Source organism: Dendropsophus ebraccatus, chromosome 3, assembly GCF_027789765.1.
Source record: "Dendropsophus ebraccatus isolate aDenEbr1 chromosome 3, aDenEbr1.pat, whole genome shotgun sequence".
Taxonomy (NCBI): domain Eukaryota; kingdom Metazoa; phylum Chordata; class Amphibia; order Anura; family Hylidae; genus Dendropsophus; species Dendropsophus ebraccatus.
The window spans coordinates 30,367,866-30,392,253 of record NC_091456.1 but is presented as its reverse complement, the minus strand read 5'-3'; the positions used below and the strand labels follow the sequence as shown (position 1 = coordinate 30,392,253).

Below are 24,388 nucleotides of genomic sequence, written 5' to 3'. Positions count from 1 at the left end.
AGAAAGCAAGCACCAACCTGTCAGCTCAGTGCTCGCTTTCCCCTCATTCCCTGCTCGATGCCTGGGCTTTTAGACACACAGAGAGTGGGGAGGAGTGGTAAGGGCCATCCAGGGGGCCCATTGAAGTCAGCGGTGGTCCACTGCTGCCACTCCTATTACATAGAGTGACACGCAGCATACTGTCCGGATCTTTTAGCATGCTGAAAGACTACAATAATGTTGTGCGTGTTGGCTGATCATGGCCTTTAAACATGCGCTATTACACTGAATGAATATTGGCCTGAACGATTGTTTATTGGCCAAGTTAGGCCAATAATGGTTTAGTATAATAGGGCTTTAAGATTGCTGTGACACAACATTTTTTTTTTTTTTTTTAACAGTCAGTGCAATTTTCTAATCCAAAACCAGACGTGGATCCAGCAGGACCCTTTTTATTTTTATGTTTTCCATTTCATTGTATCCACCCTTAGCTTTGGCTCAAAAACTGCAGTGGCAGTTCTCCAAAATACATCTGTGTTTGACAGCAGCCTAAAGGGGAATATAAAAAGATGTTACTGGAATTTTTGATAATGTTTGATAAATTTATTTGTAAAAACCAAGCATTACATTTTCCAGTATCCTTTTGTATTTTTATTGTTTTTGATGTTTTTTTTTTCTTTTCACATCATAGATTCCAGCAAAAGACCTTAAAAGTCTTTTTTTTTATGTGAATATTCATTAACATCCATCTATGTAAAATGATTTATCCTGGTTAATAAGAATGACAGCCAGTAATGAAACAATAGTAACTGAATTTATTCTTTTGGGATTTAGTGGTTTAAAAAATATAAAAGTGCTTTTGTTTGCCATATTTTTATTTATCTACATTGTGACCATCACTGGAAATAGTATCATTGTTGCCATTGTATATGGAGATGTACATCTGCACACCCCCATGTATTTCTTTCTAAGTAATTTATCATGTTTGGAAATTTTGTATACATCTAATATTATCCCAAAAATGTTATTTAACATTATAATGGAAAATCCAACAGTGCCATTTACAGGATGTATTTTTCAGCTATATTTATTCGGTTCTCTGGGGTCCACTGAATGCTTTCTTTTAGGGGTTATGGCCTATGATAGATATGTGGCTATCTGCAAACCATTGCATTATTCGTTACTAATGACCAATAGGAAAAGCATATTGATGTCATTATGTTCTTGGTCTGCAGGATTTATTGCTACTTTTGGGGCAATTGTACTAGTTTCCAATTTGGATTTTTGTGGACCCAATAAAATTAAACATTTTTTCTGTGACCTTCAGCCAGTTCTAAAATTATCCTGCAAAAATGCCTACACAATGGAAACTGTGTCTTGGATCTTAGCGTCCACCATTCTTCTAGGCTCCTGCCTCCTTACGTTAGCATCGTACATTAGAATCATGCTAACTACGATACAAATTCCTTCTTCTAAAAGTCGCCAAAAAGCTTTTTCCACTTGTTCTGCCCATCTTACCGTTGTTCTTATTTTTTATGGTGCTATGATTTTCATGTATGTTACTCCCAATTCTGTGAAAAGTGAAGAGTTGAATAAAATCTCATCATTACTTTATACTGTTGTTACCCCCTTTATGAATCCCTTCATCTATACTCTGAGGAATAAGGATGTGAAACAAGCACTTTATAAAGCAATTATAGGAACATGTAAAAATAACTAAACAACTACATCAACAAAGCTGAGCCTGAAGGAGAAGTATCCGTCCAAATGTAATGTCAAAGAATATGACTAGGAATAAAATGTTGCCCCACCTGACATTAAACATAAGAAATGTTCATCAGAACCAGCAATTATAGTACAGTAGTCACCAACTCCTCACTCATCCTTTACTGTATAGCGTGTCCCCCATGAAAGCACTGTAATGTATGGGAGACGGTGGTGCACTGCCTGTACTACTACTGCACTGTATATGCACTCCATCAGTCTTATACAGCCCTGTACTGTATGTGAAGCCTCACCACTGCTTAACTCGACAGGTACAACCCACCATCCACGCTCGCAAAAACGTTCGAAAAACGTTCAAAAACCGAGCAAAGTTTGAATTCCAAACACAACTTCTGGGTAAATTTTAGTTCGACTACCAAGCAGTTCGAGTTCCAAAGCGTTCGAAAACCAAGGTATTACTGTATAGAACATTTACCTTCAGAATCTATTACCTGTCACAAAGTCTGCTCACCCTATTTGCACTGAATTTCTCTCTAATCCAATGGGGATTGTGCGCATTAACTTTACTGCATGGTTGTATCCATTAATATCTGAAATTCTGGCCAAATTCACTGATCGGGTCAGTGAACTTCATGACAGGTACACTTTAATGCTAGAGGTCCGTAGAAGCGGGATACCACAAAAAAGACTGTCACAACTCACCTGTTCAGCATCTGCCTTGAATATGTCCGCACCTTGTTCGTCCGTTGCTTTTTGGATATAATAAAGCTACAAGATTTTATTGGATGGTGAGTGCTACCTATTCATTGCTTCTACGTATACACTACACTTTAATGCTATTTTCACACAACGGGCCACATGTATCATCCTGCAAATGGATGATTTTCGGCAGAAAGTGCCGATTTGCGTATTTTTTTTATACGCAAATGGCCGATCTGCGAATAAAATATTCGCAAATCGGTACTTTCCGCTGAGTACGCCAGGGGGCGGAAAGGGGGCATGTAGTGGGCGGAACGGAGGGCGCGGACTCAGAGTCCGCGCGATTTACCATCCGTTCCGCCCACATATACGGCGATAACCTACTCCAGTCCTCAGCTGCCGTAGGTTTTCGGCGGTGCGCACCGGCGCGCACGGGATTTATGTAGAGGCAGTCCGCCTCTACATAAATCTCCGTAGCGCCGGAGCTGCGGGGGCATTTTTAAGTCCGGCGTAAAAAACGCCGGACTTAATAAATGCCCCCCAATGTCTTTTCAGGTTAAAAAAAAACAAAACTTTTTTTTTTTTTTTTTTTACAATGACAGCAGCAAATAATGTTAATGAATATTATTTGTGGACATTATTGTAAAATAACGGCCGTTATTTGAAAAACAACAGCCATTATTTTGTCTAAAAAAACCATTGTGGGACCATAGCCTGAATGTGAGATTATAGGCACAATTTTCTGGGGGGAAGCAGCAAGCACCAAATCTCATTGTTACTTTATACTATTGTTACCCCCTTTATGAATCCCTTCATCTATACTCTGAGGAATAAGGGTATAAAACAAGCACTTTATAAAGCAAATATAAAACACCTAAAAGTAACTAAACTACATACTACTACAAACTACAAAACTGAGCCCGAAGGAGAAGTATCCAGCCACATGTAATGTCAAAGAATATGACTATAAATAAAATGAAATTACCCCACCCAATTTTTCATGGGAGCAGCTCATATTGGCAGAGATAAAGAACAGTACAGTACATGATTTTCTGCACTGTAATGTAGTGAGGTGCTACTAGACAGCCTCCACGTATTAACTGCAGTAATACAGGTGTTTCATCAGTGAAATGCTCACATGATTGATCAGATTTTTCAGCCAATAACACGTGCCATAGATCCAGACTGACTTTCATATGTCTGGTATAGTTTCCAGGTACAATGGTCCAAGACAGAACATACATCAGACTTGTATTCATAAGCCCAAAAATGCCTTTCCCAACCTCCTCCTATTGTACCTCTCTTACCAATAACATACTAATGCATAAGGTATACACATATGTGGCTATTAGAGATGAGCAAACCGGTGCGCCCGGTATGGGATCCGGTTCGGATTTTCCCAAAAATCCAAGTCCGATCAGATTGGGGATTTTTGGAAATCCGCTCCGATTTTTTTTATTTTGCTTGCTTTCTAAAATGGCAGCCGCCATTCTAGAAAGCAGGAAGTGTTCCGGGTGGGAAAAGCGTTTTCCCATGATGCCCGGAACACATCCAATCAGCAGGGATCTTGAACTAGCCCACCCCCTGTGTGACGTCGGTATTGCTTTAAGAGGAGCGGTCACATGACCGCACCACGCAGTGTGTAGCGGAAGAGAGAGAGAGAAAAGCTGCTGTTGTGTACTACAGACTACTGAATAGATATTGTGGGAAAGGAAAGATTAGGAAAGCGGAGAGGAGAAACATCCAGTGATTGAGAGAGAAATATAGAGAGGGCGAAAGATAGATAGATTAGGCATTGGACAGAAAAGGGTGCACAGAACCAAAACGTGCTGTACAGATATACAAGTCCTATACTTCTGATAGTGTGTGTATATCACATCTGTCTTATCCAGAGAGACAAAAATACCTGGTTCAGGTGTATAGCATTGTATCTTAAAAAAAGTGCTATATACCCAATTTCTATACTTGGTCCCTTCTGATTGAAAGTGTGTATATCACATCTGTCTTATCCTGAGAGACTAAAATACCTGGTGCAGGTGCTCCTGCCTGGCCTCCATGTTGGCTACTGTGATCCTGCCTGGCCTCCATGTTGGCTACTGCTGATCCTGCCTGGCCTCCATGTTGGCTACTGCTTCTCCTGCCTGTCCTACATGTTGGCTACTGCTGCTCCTGCCTGGCCTCCATGTTGACTACTGCTGCTACTGTACTGGCCTCAAATGACTATTGCTGGACCTCCACTGGCCTCCAATGACTACTGCTGCTCTAAAAAAAAAAAAGGACTTTAAGATATCGAAAAGATAATGATGTTACTGACATGTAGAGCCCTAAATTCAACCAAATACACTACCCTGTATCATATACAGTAGATGCTTTAAACTATCTAATCTGAAGAAATCCGAAATTCGGTCGGACCGAACTGTCCAAAAAAATCCGAAAGTCCGATCGGACAGAACCTTTGAAAAGTTCGCTCATCTCTAGTGGCTATTACCAAAATAGCCCAGAAGTGCCAACGATCTATTAATTTATGACAACTATGGCTCAATAATTGTTAGTGCTGGACTGCATTAAAGGAGAAGTCTGGCAAAATTTTTTATTAAATTTATACAAATCACCAATATACACTTATTACAGGGATTACTTATAAAATGCTTTTTTCCCTGCACTTACTACTGCATCAAGGCTTCACTTTCTGGATAACATGGTGATGTCACTTCCTGGATAACATGGTGATGTCACTTCCTGGATAAAATGGTGGTGTCACTTCCTGGATAAAATGGTGATGTCACGACCCGACTCCCAGAGCTATGCGGGCTGTGGCTGCTTGAGAGGATGATGGCAGAGGGATGCTCAGTCTCCCTCCAGTGCCCTGTGTCCCTCTGCCATCATCCTCTTCAGTGAAAAAGACTGCCCAGATGACACATACATCTCCTTTAACCTTGGAGGCGGCACAGAGCCTCCTTGTCCTCCATCCTTTATCTCTACTGTAGGTCAGGCTAGCGCTTTTAACAGTGTCCACTGCAGAGACGGAGGACACAGAGATCATTGTCATGGTATTGTGCGTTTCCCATCGATCACATGCCCTCGCCCTCTGCCTGCAATTTAGTTAGCAGAGCTGCGCACACATTTGGTGTCATATGGTCTGCAACCTGTGATGACAAATTCCATTGTTTACTTCGCAACGCACAGAACAAGTGGAAATTTAAGGCTACGGACTGAGATCCAAAAAGTGAAGCAAGGTTTTACTCAGATTTACTGCTTGAAATTGCTTATGTTTACTGGATACCCTATGCAGTCTGGTGTTTTTTCTGCTGTGCCCTGCCTTACTATTTGTATAAAAAATGTCTAGGTGTTATTATATTGATAGCCAGTTTTACCGTGTTTGGTTATCTGAGCAGTCCTTACATAACAGACTGCTTTTATAAAAGGTAAACATGAAAAAACATTTAAAAACTTTAAAATCTTACTACCAAAAAGTGCTAGGAGTAGTTTAAAGTTCTTACAGCAGGGCTACATTTAAAAAACGTATTCCAGTGTGATGTACATGGGATGAAGTGCGATTCAAGTAGGAAAAAGTGCAACAGAAATTGGTCGGAACAGACCTTCTACAATGTTTCTCTAAAAATAAGACAGCGTCTTATATTAAATTTTGCTCCTAAAGATATACTAGGTCTTATTTTTCAGGGAATGGCTTATTTTTTCATGAAGAAGAATTCACATGTCATGTGCACAGCTGGGACAGAATGTATGGCATGGCGGCTTCCAGACACCAGGGGGAGCTAACCACAGCGCACTTGTACAGTACAGCAGGGACAACGCAGGGTATGGCGGCAGGCGACGTGACAACAGCAGACTGTGTGCAGCTCTACATCTTGTGGTAGAGGACAAAGGGGATGGCGGGCCTCTTGATGCCTTGCCTGCACATTTACAAGTGACAGCAGTCTATGGGTATGTGTCAAAGAAAGCAGCCATGTTTGAAAGAATTGATTATCCCTGTAATAGAGAACACCATCACTACTATTACTTCTTTTACTGCAAAAAAATAATAATGTTTTACCTTTATTACAAACTTTTAGATCTTATTCCTAAAATATTTACTCTTATAGGTTGCATTTACCGTTTACTGCAATAACGCTAAAAGTGATCATAAAGTCTGAAGATAAGAAGCCACAAAAATAGTATAATGAGTGACACATCATCATTAAATATGGATTATCTTTGTTCATGCTTCACTTGTTCAGCTGTTTTTAATATATTTTATCCTAAAGGCAGACATAAAAAAATAGAGTTCTTTTCAAAACAATACTAGTTCTCACAATAAATAAATTATTGTAGAAATAAATTATCTCATATAAATACCTGAGCTCTTTAATTCCTTGTTTGCTGTAAAATACTGAAATTGGATTTTTGAATATTAATTTATCAATAGTTCTATATTTTGTCATATTTGCTTTATAGAAATGTCTAGAATTGATTTAACTTTCTGTTTTTTTTTTATGTTCATAATAATATATAACTTACATGTACAGTTGTTATCACTTTTATTTACTTATATCATTTTTGATATTCTTTAACCCCTTCCCTCCTGGGCCAACTTTGTTTTTTGCGTTTTCATTTTTTCCTCCTCATGTTTAAAAGGCCATAGCGCTAGCATTTTTTTCACCTAGAGACCCACATGAGCCCTTATTTTTTGTGCCACTAATTGTACTTTGCAATAGCAGACTTACATTTCTTATAAAATATGCTGCCAAACCAGAAAAAAAATTATATGCGCGATGAAATTGAAAATAAAACACAATAGGGGAGATTTATCAAACTGGTGTAAAGTACAGTAGTTGTCTTTGAAAAATGAAAGGTGGAATCTGATTGGTTGCTAGGGGCGACTAAGACAATTCTACTTTACACCAGTTTGATAAATCCCCCCGAATATCTTTTATTTGGGATTTTTTTGTGTTTACGCCATGCGCCCTATGGTAAATTTTTTTTGCACTTACAGCGTTTACTGCGCTAGATCAGAAATGTAATAATTGAATAGTTTGGGCGATTATGCATGTGGCGATAACATATATGTTTATTTATTTATTTTTATTTGTAAAATGGGAAAAGGGGGGGTGATTCAGACTTTTATTAGGGGAGGGGATTTTTTTTTATTAATAAAAACACTTTTTTTCACATACAGTAATTAAAAGACTTCTATATACACAGCACTGATCTCCTATTAAGCTCAATACTGTGTATATAATGGAGCACTGATCCATCAGATCAGTGTTCTATTATTCAGGTCTGCAGCAGACCATCTACATGGATTGCCGGGCCGGGATCAGCGTGGGGGGAGATCCGCCACTAGACACCAGGGAGAGGGGCATAGCAGGGCATTTAAATGCAGCTGTCATGTTTGACAGCTGCATTTTACTGTCCTAATTAACGGGTGCAGGAATCATCTGCACCTGCTAATAGCTGCGGTTCCGGGCTACAGAAAACAGCTGGGTTCACGGCGATTCAGATCGCGGCCCCTCCTTGAACCTCCCCACCTGCGGCAGGACGTGCCAGGACGTGTTTTCACAGTTTAAGGCTACGTGCACACAGTGTTTCTTTCTTTCTTCTTTTTTTAAACGACTGATATTAAAAATAAAAAAAAACAGCAACTGTTCTTTTCAGCCTGGCAGTTCCATGCACACGCCAGACCAACAGCAGCTGTTGTTCGAATGGCTCGTTGGGAAGCTGTCAGAGCTCTGACTGCCACAAGAACATTCAAACACCGGTTGGTGTTTGGTCAGTTTAACAATGGCACTATGTGTGAACAAAGCCTAAGGATGGCTTGTTTCACATGTATGGAGAGCCTATTTGACCACATGTTTTCTTCACACCAAAATCTTCCAAATACAAACACCACATCTCAAATCATTTCAAGGCCTTTTACCTGACTAACTATTAATGACATTTTGAAGGAATTGCCCATACCTGCCCATAAAACGGCCTTTGAGTCAATAGTCTAATTAATTTTGGTCCTTTTAAAAACAAGATGGCACATGTTAAATTGCTGAAACTACTAAACCCTTCATCCAGTTTGTGAATAACCACAAATGAAAGCTGAAAGCCTGGACTTTATGGCCATGTCCATTTTATAACTTTAACTTGAATATGTTATGTTAACAGGTAAAAAATAATTAATAATAATTTTTGTCAGTATCCAAATAAATATGGAGCTAACTGTATAAGAATTGGGGTGATTTTTATTTATTTTTTTAATGCACTGACCCATCAGCTTGCGGCTGCTCAAGCGCCTGTGGTTTAGTAACTGACTGCAGTGTCCCATGCTCCGCGTGCAGGAAATTCATGACAGCACTTCCAGCAGAGGAAGTTTTTTATTTAAAATAAATTACATTTCTCAATCTTTCTGATGATGATCTGAAAACTACATACAGTGGTACCTTGATTTAAGAGTAACTTAGATTAAGAGCGTTTTGCAAGAAGAGCTCACAGTTTTTCAAAATTGTAACTTGCTTTAAGAGCATTGCTTTGGTTTAAGAGCTCCCTGTACTGGGTCGGAGGGGGGAGAGAGGGAAGAGGATGGTCTGCATAGCGGCATCTACAGCACTGTACTCTGACCAAGGAAGTCTCCCTCAACTTTAATATCCTAGCAGATCCACTGTGGAGGTAATTTCACCATAGCTGTTATCCTTCTCTCCTTGGACAGAGAGTGCTGCTATACTGTGCTCTGTGCTCACCCTACACCCTGCTCATTCCTTCCTGCAGTCTTTGTCAGCCGTTGTGTTCCCCATACTCTCCATTCCTGCTATAATGTGCCTGCACTAATGGTACTTTTACACGGAGCGATAATTCGCCCAATCGCACGATTAACGATTTGAAGTAACAGTTTTTTTTTTAAAATAACGATCAGCGTTTAGACGGAACGATATATCGTACGGAAAAATCATTTTGTGATCGTTTTGCGATCGCTTAAGCCTATCTCGCACATAGGTTAAATCGATGAAAGACTGTTTACACGGAACAAATTTTTTGTGAACGACCAACGATGATTCAAGAACATGTTGAAAGATCAAAATGAACGATTTCTCGCTCATGGTTTGATCGTTTGCAGCGTTTACACGTACAATTATCGTTCAAATCCGATCGTTATCGTGCTAATTCGAACGATAATCGTTCCATGTAAAAGGACCATTACACTCAGCTATACACACTGCTGCTATAAAGTGCATGCACTTACACTCAGACATTCACACTGCTGTATAGAAAAGTCACTGTCCTCCTACAAAGCTCTGTGATTCTCACTTCCTGATTGGTCCATGTTAAGCACACACCCCTTCCCCATTGCTGTCATGTGACCACACAGACCTCTGACAGCATCCCTGATTCCCTGTTCTAGCCTGTTGCACTACTCTCCTGCATTTAGGAGATCTACATCTCCTTCCTGTATCTACACATTGCTTTTTTTTATTCTTATGCACTTACTATACATTATATTCCACATGCTGATTGCTATACTCTACAGTAACTTATAATATGACATATCCAGCTTTCTAAATGTTTGCTTCATTTGTTTTACCTGATGTTCAGTATAAAAAAAAAAAAACCATTATTTTTGGGGCTGTGGAACCCTTTGTCTGCATTTTAATGATTTCTTATGTGAAAATTTGCTTTGGTTTAAGAGTGATTTGGATTACAAGCACAGTCACGGAACAAATTATGTTCGTAATCTAAGGCACCACTGTACATGTAATTGCAATAAAGGAAAAATAATTATTGTATTTTTTTAATCATTTGAGTCTACTTGTTTTTCTGTCACATATAACTACAGTATATTTTCAAACTGATCTATAACTTTAAAGATATATGCAATTGTTATAAATAATTATTGTACAGTACAGACCAAAAGTTTGGACACACCTTCTCATTCAAAGAGTTTTCTGTATTTTTATGCCTATGAAAATGGTAGATTCACACTGAAGGCATCAAAACTATTAATTAACACATGTGGAATTATATAAAAATATGAAACAACTGAAAATATTTCTTATATTCTAGGTTCTTCAAAGTAGCCACCTTTTGCTTTGATTACTGCTTTGCACACTCTTGGCATTCTCTTGATGAGCTTCAAGAGGTGGTCACCGCAAATGGTCTTCCAACAGTTTGAAGGAGTTCCCAGAGATGCTTTGATTGGATTTAGGTTGGGTTCCTGTGGGGGCCAGGTCATATGGCGTAGCACCCCATCGCTCTCCTTCTTGTTCAAATAGCCCTTACACAGCCTGGAGGTATGTTTGGGGTCATTGTCCTTTTGAAAAATAAATGATGGTCCAAATAAACGCAAACCAGATGGAATAGCATGCCGCTGCAAGATGCTGTGGTAGCCATGCTGGTTCAGTATGCCTTCAATGTTGAATAAATCCCCAACAGTCACTGGCAAAGCACCCCCACACCATCACACCACCCCCTCCCCCATGCTTCACGGTGGCAACCAGGCATGTAGAGTCCATCCATTCACCTTTTCTGCATCACACAAAGAAACAGTGGTTGGAACCAAAGATCTCAAATTTGGACTCATCAGACCAAAGCCCAGATTTCCACTGGTCTTATGTCCATTCCTTGTGTTCTTTAGCCCAAACAAGTCCCTTCTGCTTGTTGCCTGTCATTAGCAGTGGTTTCATAGCAGCTATTTTACCACGAAGGCTGCTGCACAAAGTCTCCTTTTGTTGTAGAGATGTGTCTGCTGCTAGAACTCTGTGTAACATTGACCTGGTCTCCAATCTGAGCTGCTGTTAACCTGCAATATCTGAGGCTGGTGATTCAGATGAACTTCTCCTCCGCAGCAGAGGTGACTCCTGGTCTTCCTTTCCTGGGGCGTTCCTCATGTGACCAGTTTCTTTGTACGCTTGATGGTTTTGCGACTGCACTTGGGGACACTTTCAAAGTTTTCCCAATTTTTTCGGAGTGACTGACCTTCATTTCTTAAAGCAATGATGGCCACTCGTTTTTCTTTACTTAGCTGCTTTTTTTCTTCTATTCAGTAGGACTATAAGCTGTGTACCAATGTGACTTCTGTACAACACAACTGATGGTCCCAAACCCATTTATAAGGCAAGAAATCCCACTTATTAAACCTGACAGGGTACACCTGTGAAAGGTAAACTATTTCTGGTGACTACCTCTTGAAGCTCATCAAGAGAATGCCAAGAGTGTGCAAAGCAGTAATCAAAGCAAAAGGTGGCTACTTTGAAGAACCTAGAATATAAGACATATTTTCAGTTGTTTTACACTTTTTTTGTTAAGTATATAATTCCACATGTGTTAATTCATAGTTTTGATGCCTTCAGCGTGAATCTACAATTTTCATAGCCATTAAAATACAAAAATCACTTTGAATAAGAACATGTTTCCAAATTTTTGGTCTGTACTATACAATGTTTCACAATATAGAACTGATGAAAATCACTAGTACATCTTAGAACTATTTCCATCATTAAATAGGGATTATTTTTTTTCTTCAAGCTCCACCATAACACCTGTCTTTGCTATCCTAAAGGTATAGAAATTAAAATGAAAAATGATTTCCTACCCTGTCAGACAAGAAAAAAACATTTTCATTTCTTCCTTATTCAAGTTTTTAATAAATTTTAATCTAATTTTAAATAATGATAAAGTGGAAGGTGCAAGTGAAAAGGGAGGGGGCAAAACAAACAAACAAAAAAAAAAAAACCCATCACAATGGCACAGTCAAATGATACATATTATTCATGATACAATAATAGGGGAAGCATAAAAGAAATGATCATCTCAACTAGAAAGCATCACACAAACATATTTTTGGAAAATCAAAGTAGTGGAAATAATGTGGCAGGCATATAAGACGATACAAGGACATAAACTATGGCTAACATGTCAATAAAGTTTATGTTATTACTAAAGTGTCACTGTTGTTATAACTTTAAAAATCTAAATCAACACATCGCTGCATCTATAAGGTTAACAGGGGGAACTAGGGTCCCTCTATCAGCCATAAGGACCTCCGCAGTGTGATCACGGGGGTTGTGATGGTAACCTAGCAGTCAGAGGTAAGATCATGACCTCCAGCCCGCTAGGTACAGACGCCTATGAAGTCCAGCCCTCTGGGTCTTACAGGTTGTATCTGTCAGTGTCATAACGGCAGGTATAATGTGCAGTAGTACTGCTGTATACTATACCTGCGATCTGACAGATGCACCTTCAAGTTCTTCTAAGAGGGACAAAAATAGCTAATCAAAAGTAAAAAAAAAAAAAGTTCTAAAAAGTAGAACTCTTACCAAATAATGCAAAAATAAAGTAGACATATTGTAATTGTAGATTATTAACTCATTAATGTGAGATGACTATCCTTTTTACAAGCAGAACATTTTAAATTTAAATAAATGTTTATTTTTAATAAGTTTCACAAACTACAGTTTGTAGTTTTTCACAAATAATCGGTAAGTGCATCAACCAAAATTTATCTAGATCATAAAAATCAAAGTCTGTCTGTCTGTCTGTCTGTCCTTCTGTCTGTCTGTCTGTCTGTCCTCTATAGACTCTATAGACTTCCAAACACCCAAATTTGGCACACAGATACATTGGGTGCCCGGGAAGGTTATTGCGAAGGTCCCGTCCCCGCCAGATGTACAGGAGTGGAGGAGGAGTGGAAAGAGAGGCGCCCCATAGAGATGAATGGGAAAATCTCCTCACTGCAAACACAGGTGATATAATTAGCTGCAGCAGACACGGCAGTTGGAGCCTTAGCAACCAATAGGATTACTGCTTTCATTTTCACAGGCAGCAATGGTTGCTAGGGAAGCTGCCTCACAACATCCACATTAATAACTGTTAGACCCCCTACTCCATCTATACCGTACATGTATATACAGGACTCCCTACTCCATATATACAGTACATGTATATACAGGACCCCCTACTCCATCTATACAGTACATGTATACAGGACCCCCTACTCCATCTATACAGTACATGTATATATAGGACCCCCTACTCCATCCATACAGTACATGTATATACAGGGCACAACAGGTATACCAAACTGTGACTGGGTAACACTGCTACACCAGACCTGACCAACAGGTATACCATACTGTGCTGGATAACACTGTCATACCTGACCAATACCGCCATACTGTGACCTGACCAATACCGCCATACTGTGACTGGATAACACTGCCAGACCTGACCAATACCGCCATACTGTGACTGGATAACACCTCCATACCAGACCTGACCAATACCGCCATACTGTGACTGGATAACACCTCCATACCAGACCTGACCAATACCGCCATACTGTGACTGGATAACACTGCCAGACCTGACCAATACCGCCATACTGTGACTGGATAACACCTCCATACCAGACCTGACCAATACCGCCATACTGTGACTGGATAACACCTCCATACCAGACCTGACCAATACCGCCATACTGTGACTGGATAACACCGCCACACCAGACCTGACCAATCCCACCATACTGTGACTGGATAACACTGCCACACCAGACCTGACCAATACCGCCATACTGTGACTGGATAACACCTCCACACCAGACCTGACCAATACCGCCATACTGTGACTGGATAACACCGCCACACCAGACCTGACCAATACCGCCATACTGTGACTGGATAACACCCCCATACCAGACATGACCAATACCGACACACTGTGACTGAATAACACTGCCATACGGGTAAATACAACCATGCAGGTATACAGGACACTACAGGTATACAGGACCCCAAAACTATACACTACAAGTGCACGGGACCTCCACAAAACTATATACTACAGGTATACAGGACCCCAAACTTTACACTACAGATATACAGGACCCCAAAACTATATACTACAGGTATACAGGACCTCCACCAACTATATACTTCAGGTATACAGGACCTCCACCAACTATATACTACAGATATACAGGACCCCAAAACTATACACTACAGGTATACAGGACCCCAAAACTATACACTACAGGTATACAGGAACTCCACCAACTATATACTACAGGTATATAGGACCCCAAACTATACACTACAGGTATACAGGACCTCAAAACCATACACTACAGGTATACAGGACCTACACCAACTCTATAATACAGGTATACAGCACCTTCACCAACTCTATACTTCAAGTATACAGGACCCCAAATATACTACAGGTATACAGGAACTCCACCAGCTATATACTACAGGTATATAGGACCCCAAATATACTACAGGTATACAGGAACTCCACCAGCTATATACTACAGGTATATAAGACCCCCGAACTATATAATACAGGTATACAAGACCTCCACCAATTATACACTACAGGTATCCAGGACCCTCAAACTATAAACTACAGGTATACAAGACCTCCACCAACTATATATTACAGGTATACAGCACCAACTATATACTACAGGTATACAGGACCCCCGAACTATACAGTACAGGTATACAGGACCTTCACTAACTGTACACTGCAGGTATACAGGACCTCTCTCAACTATACACTTTAGGTATACAGCCCCCCCCCCCAACTATGCACTACAGATATGCGAGACCCCTAAAAACTATACATTGTGGGTATACAGAACCCCTCCAACTATGCACTACAGGTATACACTAATTCCACTGATAAACTCAGATGAAACAATACCTTTAGCTTGCCCTCCTGGGCACCTTAGAACAAATCTAATTAACACACTGACACTTTATACCCGGGTAGCGCCGGGTACATTTTCTAGTATAAACATAAAATACAAAATGTCCTAAAAAAGGTCTCGGCATTGCCACATAAAGTTAGGCAGGTTAGATTTGAAGGGGAGGGGGGGGGAGGGCCCTAGCCTTAAGACCCCAATTGTCTGTGTTATTTAATGGTTAAAAAGGAAAGATGGGGTTGGGGGCTTTAAGTTCATATATAAAATAATCTCTACATATAATATATAATCTCTACATAGGAATATAAGAACAACCCCAGATGAATCCATTAATGAAACGTACATCAGGTTGGCTGGAATTCACATTTTTCTCTATTCTACTTCTCCCGGCCGGTACAAAAGCATGATCTTAATTTCTGGTAAATTCGGATGTGGGCGCACCCGCTCCATTGTGTGAACTGACATGTTCTGTGAGGCCGCTATTCACTGAATAGCAGCTACAGAAAACTGACATGTCAGTTTTTCATGCAGCCGGATGGAATCCCGTCCAGAGCATATACTATTTGTATACACTCCGGCCGGAAATCCATTAATTGAAATGCAACATATGTTTTGCATAAATAGATTTATGTAAAATATAAATTGTGTGAACATGCCCCAATTGCGCTTAGGCTTACAATGACAATACTTTTCTGGCCAAAAGTCGATTAAAGACATTGGTATTTACTAGAGATGAGCAAACATGATTTTTTTAGCTCACTATTCGCTTGAGTCATAGGTATTTATAAGTACTCGATACTCAACCGAGAGCCACATGGTTCTTGAGTAAGAATGATAGTCTCCTGCTCTGCATATTTGGCAGCTTTAATTAGCCAATTAGCATGCAGGGAAGGTCAGGGACATCCATGTTGGCTGCAAGCATAGCAGTAATTGGTCGGCTGCATCAAAGATTATATAGGGATTGTCAGATTATCATGAGCAAAGCATAAAGTTTGCAGTCGCGTATGTTTTGCTCTACGCACATGTGTACAGATTATCAGGTGCAAGATGTAAATTACACAGTTGCGTACATTTCCATGTTCAAATATGTCAGAAAATGATCATTATAACCATTCCGATCATTGAATAATAGTTTTGATCGGCGAACTTAAACAATTAAGTGTCGTGTTCGTACAAACATTTACAAACATGTTCGCTCATCACTAATATTCCCACATATATGTATCTGGTTACATTATCATTGGTTATTGTACCATAATTAGGGCGGGGAACCTCGTCTGTTTAACTGTATTTCTTTTCTCTTCTGTGATCAGGATTCTACTTGTACTTATTTAGCTGTACTTAATTATTATTTTAATCTAAATACTAATGTGATTTCCCTATATGTTTATCTTGCTTTTTAGGATTTATTAACAGGCATATAATCCAACACAGGAATACAACCAACACAGGAAGTCCACCAACTGGAATAAAAGTTCCAATACAACAGTTCAAATCCTAAAGCTTTAAAGGGGTTGTCCAGCATTTTTTTTTTTTTATCAACTGGTGTCAGAAAGCTATATAGATTTGTAATTTACTTCTATTTAAAAATCTCAAGTCTTCCCATACTTATAAGATACTATATATCCTGCAAAAAGGCCAAAAAAAATGGATTGGATGAAATTGTGTGTGTGGGGGGGGGGAAGCGTTTTAGAAGGGTAGGAGATCTGATGGACTCTAACTTGCAACAGTGGCTTACTCCTACCAAAATTCAACAAAAGTTCCAACTGCCAACATCACATAACATATGCATTAATCAGGATCCTGTGTTTTGCACTACCAGACTTAAGAATGTGAAAATAGAGTCACAACAGCACATGCTAGATGGCATCATAGGGGATGACACCAACAAAGCATCTATCTCAGTCTTGTATAATGCCCTGTGAAATGATTTTGTTAAAGTAGATCCCAAAAAGATCTTCCATAGATGGGCCGCTCTGATGGGAAACAGTGACATCACAGAGGTGATATTGGTGGGATGGGCGACAATTAGAAAATGTGTTATAAAGGAAAGGTGGAGGTAGAAATACTTTAAGCTCTCACACTCCACACTATATGGGTTCAATATCCTTGCCTCACCTTCCTTACCAGACAGGACTACGGAGTGTCCTAAATGTCAGTCCCAACTAACAAATCTCTGGCATGGGGTTTAGACTTGCCAATCAACAGTGTCTTACTGGAACATAATATTTTCCTATATTCACACCTATTACAAAATTAAATTGACTTTGACCCAGAAAAAGATGTGGATAGAGCCAAGACCATACCCCAGTTTGTACACATGACTTTACTGGTAGCCTTCCGGTATTTCTTTGTTAACTGGTTACTGCCAAATGTGCTAGGTATTGGAATGGTGATGGCACAATTAAAAGTTTTTTTGGGTAGAAAAAGTGGACACTGAGAGACACAAAGATTTCTTTTTTTTAAGAAATGGAGGCCTTTTTTTAACACATTATGACCCTACTGCAATCCATGATATTGTTTGTCCGTTTCAGTTGACAAAATGGTATTGCACCAAATGGTTAAAATGTACGTTAGGTGCCTTACAGTTACCTTGATGTTTACTTGTTTATGGGGACCTATAAGACTAGAGATTACCCTTGGCATTAACCTGACAGATTCTTATTCGCAAGTCAATGATATTTCCATTATAAATTTTATGCATAAAACTATGTTGTGATGCATAAAAAATTTTTTTCTTGAAAATCCAATAAAAATATATGTTAAAAAAAGGAGTAGTCCAGCAATTTAAAAAAAATTGTCAGGCAGCAGAGGAAGGGGGGAACATAATAAGTAGAGATGAGCAAATACGATTCGATCATGTAGGTATTCGATCGAATATTGCGGGATTCAAAAGATTCAAATACAATCGAGTAGCGTGTCGAATACATTCGAAAGCCCTCCCATCGCACTTGGCGCTTTTTTTAATCCAATCACCATCGCCATTTAATCCAATCGCCATGAGGGACCATGGGAGTACGCACACAGCACGAAAAAGGCATCTACCCTCATTGGATGGCTGAACCACATGACCTCGAATATTTAAGACTTGACTTCCATCTCTCGACCGCAGATGCGCTTTCAACCTAGTCAGGGAGAGTTCTTCGAGCAGGGAGAGGTAGGTTTTAATAGTGTTTTGGTTAGGCAGGCTTACTACAGAACCCAAAAGTCCTTTTCAGGGCTAATATCCAGCGAAAAAGTCATCTCTGGAGTCTGCATCCAAAGCACTTCTTAGTGCTAAGAAATAGATGATATAACAGCATCAGCATCAGCTGTATTCATTCCAGTACCCTGTGTGGGGGCGGGGTGATGTCTTCAGGCAGGGGTCCTAAAGCCTGTCACTCACCAGGAGGAGAAGTAAGTAACGAGAGTAGAGTGAGAGATTTTTAAAACCGCCTGACTTCTTTAAGAGTTTAAGCGTATTGTGAATTTGCATGGAACTAAGGCTCAAGATAAAGCTTCAAGATAGAAAGTTATATAAAAGCCATATAAAAATGATTCATGAATTTCATGTCAATTAAATATGGATTATATTTATCTATCATCCACTGCTGTTTTTTTTAAATGTAGATTAACCTTATGGCATCCTTTAAAATATCTTTCTGAAATCTATATCAGCTTTAAAAGTGAAGCAATAAATTATCTGATATTAATATGATACTCTTTTATCTCATCTTGAGATCATTGCTTTATCTTATGTTTATAGCAAAATACTAAACTAGAACATGTTTTGTTTTTCTTTACGCCTTTTCACTCTTAGATAATTTGCTGTTTCATTTTGCATAATGTCACAAATGACTTTTAAATTGAGGTCAATGAATTTAATTTAAGGCTGTTTTTTTAACGTCTATGGTGTAATGTTTGTTGTATGCATCAGAAAAATGACAAACATGTATAGCATACATATCTAGAGACTCCAATAACCAGGCAAAAGCCCAGAGAGTGCCATTTTCCCCTCTATTGTTTGTTGTTGAGGTTTTATTTTTTGAAATGCAGAAACCAGTAATAAAAATACATATCACAAAGTGTATATTATTAAAAATTTAAGTCTATGTATGATAGACACTTTTAAGTTTAAAGGGTTACTCCACTGAAAAACTTATTTGCGTCATTTATTAGTACTAGACAATAAATATATATATATATATATATATATAAAATGTTATTGCAGCCTCTGTGACATCTGCAAGATTTTCCAGGTGACTCCAGATGTCTATTTTACTGATTCCTCTTTCCCCTTTCCCTTCTGAGACATGGACCACGTGTCCTCATTCTCTGTTATGAGCCGGGGTGTAATCACTAACCTTGCCCATGAACCAACCCAGAGCTGCTGATAGCAGCAGCATCCAGCAGACACAGAAGACAGCTGAACCATGTCTCTGGTGGAAGGAGGATAGAGGACGGGTCACTGAACGGCCGGTATCATACGTAGTGGGAACATAGCCTCACTGTGTATACACACTGCCTGTCTTACAACAGCCTATACAGTGTATACACACTGTCTGTCTCACAAATGCTTGTAAATGAGAAGAGCTTTTGGGGGTCCCTTCCTGCTTAACTTCACTTAAAACCTTCCTCTCCCTGCTTTACAGACTGTCCCTCTCTAGTTCCAACCAGCAAGTGACACGAATCTCAAATCACTATTCTTTTATTCAGGAGGTCACATGGTTTACACAATCACAGTAAGAGTTTTTTTTTTTTTTCTTAAGTCCTGCTTACTGCTAGTGCCTGTCCCTACCCCCTGCATGTGTATTGGCTGGAAAAAAAGCGCCAGGGGATGTGGGAGGGGGACTCAAATTTTTACTGCATTTTAGCACAAATATTTGACCATGGTCGGATGCTTCGAATAGCGAACTATTCGATTGAATAGCTGTTCGATCGAATAGTATTCGCTCATCTCTAGCGACGGGTTATCCCTTAGGCTATGTTCACACTACGTAAAACTACAGCCGTAGTTCTCGCCGCAGAACTACGGACGTAGTTTTACGGGGTGGGACATAACCTTACTTTCAATGGGATCACGGCCGGAGCGTACACACATCGTATACGCTCCGGCCGGGATCTATGCGACACCGCAAAGAACTGACAGGTCAGTTTTCTGCGGCCAGAATTCAGTGAATTCCGGCTGCAGAAAGACCTGTCAGTTCACACAGTGAAGCGAGCGGCTCCAGCCGCTCGCTTCACTGTGTGCTATAGGAAGCTCTGATGCGGGCGTGCGCCGGTCACGGAGTCACGGAACGGCCGGTCTCATCCATAGTGTGAACATAGCCTTAGAGTGTATGAAGGAAGGGACACCCAAATCCAGCCCCCAGATGCCCCCCCATCCCGGAGTTAGTAGGAAGATCGTTTTGGCAACTGATCTTCCCACTGCTGGATAAAGGTTACCTGTATGGTCCCTCGTTGCACGAGCTACTGTAGCTTGTGGCACGATCCGAAAATATCAGAAGCAGTAATAAAGCCCTAATATTTAGCAGCCATGGAGTGGACCCAGGACTTCTGGATATGAAGGACCCCATATTGTACCAGGACAACATTTTCCAGATGATGTCCCCCCACACTGGAAAACGGGAGACCCCAGAAGAAGTGCAGAGTTCGGCATAACAAGGGATCAGAAAGGACACCATTTTCCAGTGTGACATCCTGATCACAACGGCCTCTGCATACAGGATCGCTTCAAGGCATAACACACGTCATTGGAGTTCTACATTTTCTAAATTATTTCCCTTAGTCCTATTTCAGGGTTCACGTTGATCCAAGGATTATTCTAATTGCCATTATGGAGTCGGGAAGGATTTTTTTCCCCAGTGATGAGGCTACTGTCGTCTGCCTCATAAGGTTTTTTTCCCTTCCTCTGGATCAACACAGGTTGAATTTAATGCATGCTGTCCTTTTCAACCTTATAAACGAATAATTAGCATAATACCCCAAAATAAATTTAAATTGTCCCTTTTCCCCAGCTAAAGAGGTATGGCCGCCATTCCCATTAGAAGCTTGCCATGATGCAATTACAAAGCCTCTGTACTGCCAGGACAGTAGAAATGGAATAAATCCCGGCACTCGCTAGTGTTCACTGCTTCGGAAGATGTTTATTACATCAACGCTGCACGCGTATCGACCACACTGGTCTTTATCATCTTTTACTGCCAGGACAGTAGAAACCCCCCACAAGTGACCACATTCTGGAAACTACACCCCATAAGAAATCTAACAAGGGGTGAAGCGGGGATATGGCCCCCTGGTGACTGGCACATTTGTACCGTGGAAATGAAAAAAAATATATATTTTTTATTTTCACACCACATGTTCTACATATGTTCCAGTCAACAGTGGGGTCCATATGCTCACTGCACCCCTTTTTGGATTCCTTGAGGGGTGTAGTTTCCAGAATGGGGTCATTCTACTGTGGGGTTTCTACTGTCCTGGCAGCACAGAAGCTTTGTAATTGCGACATGGCCTTCATCCTCCATTCCAGCCTCTAAATGGCGCTCTGTCCCTTTGGTGGCTTGCCCTGTGCCCATATGGCACATTATGTCCATATATGGGGTATTTTCGTACTCAGGGGAAATTACCCTACACATTTTATGTTCACTTCCTTGTGGAAATATAAAAAAAACAAGGCTAGACCAACATTTAGGGGGACATTTATTAAGTCCGACGTTTCTTACTCCGGACTTAAAAATGTCCCCGCATCTCCGGCGCTACGGAGATTTATGTAGAGGCGGACTGCCTCTACATAAATCCCGTGTGCTCTGGTGCGCACAGCCGAAAACCTACGCCAGCTGAGGGCTGGAGTAGGTTTTCGGCGTATCTTTAAGTGAAAAAAAATGCTGAATCGCACGGACTATGAGTTTAATTTTTACCGCAATTAGCAGGAGACACCTGAGTGCTCATGGTTTTAATCCCTCCTGTCTGTCCCATTCTATCTTTGATAGCTATGGTGAGTGCAATACCTTATCCAGACTTGTGCTGTTTGGGGGCAGCTTCCTCCGCCGGTGGTGCTGGCTGGGTTTTAGTGTGGCATTTTTGGGTCTGGTCCTGTGGCATGGGGGTTGCAGGGCCGTTCCATGGCCTCCCTTCCCTGACTGTGCACGCCTGCGGGGGTGGGGGTGGCTGACTGGCACAGTGGAGAGTTAGTGTAGGGACCCATGTGTATCAGATACCTGCACGCGGTACATGGGGCAGTGTGGCTTGATCAATTCACATACAGAATTCTGATGTTTTTTATGCAGACGAGAGGTACTAGTATCAGCCATAGGTATGAGGTGCAGCACTCTTTTTCTTCCCCGAACCGTTTAATTTTTACACTAAATCATTAATCTTGTCTTGATTTTTTCATTTTTACAAGGGGTTAAAAGTTAAAAAAAAAAACAACATGTGTAAAGCCATTTTCACCTGAGTACGAAAATACCCCACATGTGGACATAAAGCGCCATGCAGATGCAGGGTAAGCCTCCAAAGGGAATGAGCGCCATTTGGCTTTTGGAGGCTGGATTTGGCTGGAATGGATTTGGATTTGTTGCTTTTAAAAGGCCTCTGTGTTGCTAAGACAGTTGAAACCCCCCACATGGCCCCATTATGGAAACTACACCCAACAAGGAATGTAACAAGGGGTGCATTGTTCCACATTTATGCCCGTCACCACTGGTGTCCATTTGCTTACTGCACCCCTTGTTAGATTCCTTTAAGGGGTGTAGTTTCCAGAATGGGGTCACTTGTGGGGGTTCAGTGTTTTGGCAGCACGAGGGCTTTGTAAATGTGACATGACCCTTCAAATCCATTCCAGTGAAATTCAGCTTCCAAAAGCCAATTGGCGTTCCTTCCCTTTGAAGGCTCATCCTGTGCCCGCTTGGCACTTTATGTCCACATGTGGGGTATTTCCGTACTCGGGAGAAACTGCGCTACATGTTTTGTGGTGCAAAAGAGGAGCCTGTGGAGCCTCACTGAAGAGTCTCAAAACACAGGACTAGCCAGATATCCCTCCGGGAAGGACCCAGCCAAGGGGCAGCTCCTGTTAGGAAACCACCAAAACCCCCATATTAAGTGGCCCTATAAGTGAATGTAAAACCAATAAACCAAGGCTAGGTAACCATCCACATACAGCTGTTTCGGGGTGTTGCCCCTCATCGGTGTGGAGCAGGATTCTGGCGAGGTGGGAGCAATGCCTTCTTTTATTCCCTTGTAAAAATAAAAAAAATTGAAGGCTAGAACAACATTTTAGTGTAAAAAAAATAAATTTTTCCTATTTCACGCCACATTGTTCTGAAAATCTTTGAAGCAACTGTGGGGTCCAGATGCTCACCGCACCCCTTGTTACATTCCTCGAGGGGTGTAGTTTTCTAAATGGTGTTCCTTTAGGGGTGTTTTTTATGTTTTGGCAACCCAGAGCCTCTGCCAAACGATAGTGGTAAGGTAAAAAATGACCAAATATAACGTAAATTTTACTGAGAATTTGGAAATTTGCTACTAATGTTCTAAGCTTTCTATTGTCTAAAAAAATGAGAGATAGTTTAATAAATGCTGCCAACATAAAGTAGACATGTTGCTAATGTTATTTAATATATAATTTATGCGGCAGACCATTTTCTGTTTAAGCAGAAAAGTTTCAAAGTTGGAAAACTGCAATTGTTCACAATTTTTCACGTTATTTTGTTTTTTTTTCCCATAAAGATTCGTTATAAGTATTAACTCTAATTTACCAAAAAAAGTACCATATGTCACGAGAAAAGATTCCCAGAATCAGCCTGATAGGTAAAAGCCCTCCCAAGTTATTAATGAATAAAATGACACATGTCATATTCATAAAATTTGCCTCTGTCCTTAAGGCCATTTCAGGCCCGGTCCTTAAGGGGTTAAGCTAACTTCGACCTGCAAGGTTGTGGGGCATTTTATTTTTTTAAGGAGTCCCATAAATGTAAACAGTATGAAAAGAGTTTTATTTCTTTTCATAATCATTAAGGGCTTTGGGACATGTGCTCCAGACTTCCACTACCTTGTCAATAGAGATGAGAGAACCTCGAGCATGCTCGAGTCCATCCGAACCCGAACTTTCTGCATTTGATTAGCGGTGGCTGCTGAACTTGGATAAAGCCCTAAGGTTATGTGGAAAACATGGATATAGTCATTGGCTGTATCCATGTTTTCCAGACAACATCCAAGTTCAGCAGCCACCACTAATCAAATGCCGATCGTTCGGGTTCGGATGGGCTCGAACCCGAACCCGGTTTGCTCATCTCTACTTGTCAACCTATTGGGCCTCCACCA

General features: G+C 40.5%; 1 protein-coding gene across 1 annotated transcript; it reads left to right on the top strand.

The window, feature by feature from the left end:
* Positions 1 to 760: 760 nt before the first annotated feature.
* Positions 761 to 1,699, top strand: LOC138786416 (olfactory receptor 6F1-like). Its single transcript, XM_069963407.1, has one exon. It carries the CDS (start codon positions 761 to 763, stop codon positions 1,697 to 1,699), a length of 939 nt encoding a protein of 312 aa, XP_069819508.1.
* Positions 1,700 to 24,388: the final 22,689 nt, after the last annotated feature.

Excerpts from the sequence above, each read along its gene's own strand:
- LOC138786416 (XM_069963407.1), top strand. The coding sequence starts at position 761 with ATGACAGCCAGTAATGAAACAATAGTAACTGAATTTATTCTTTTGGGA.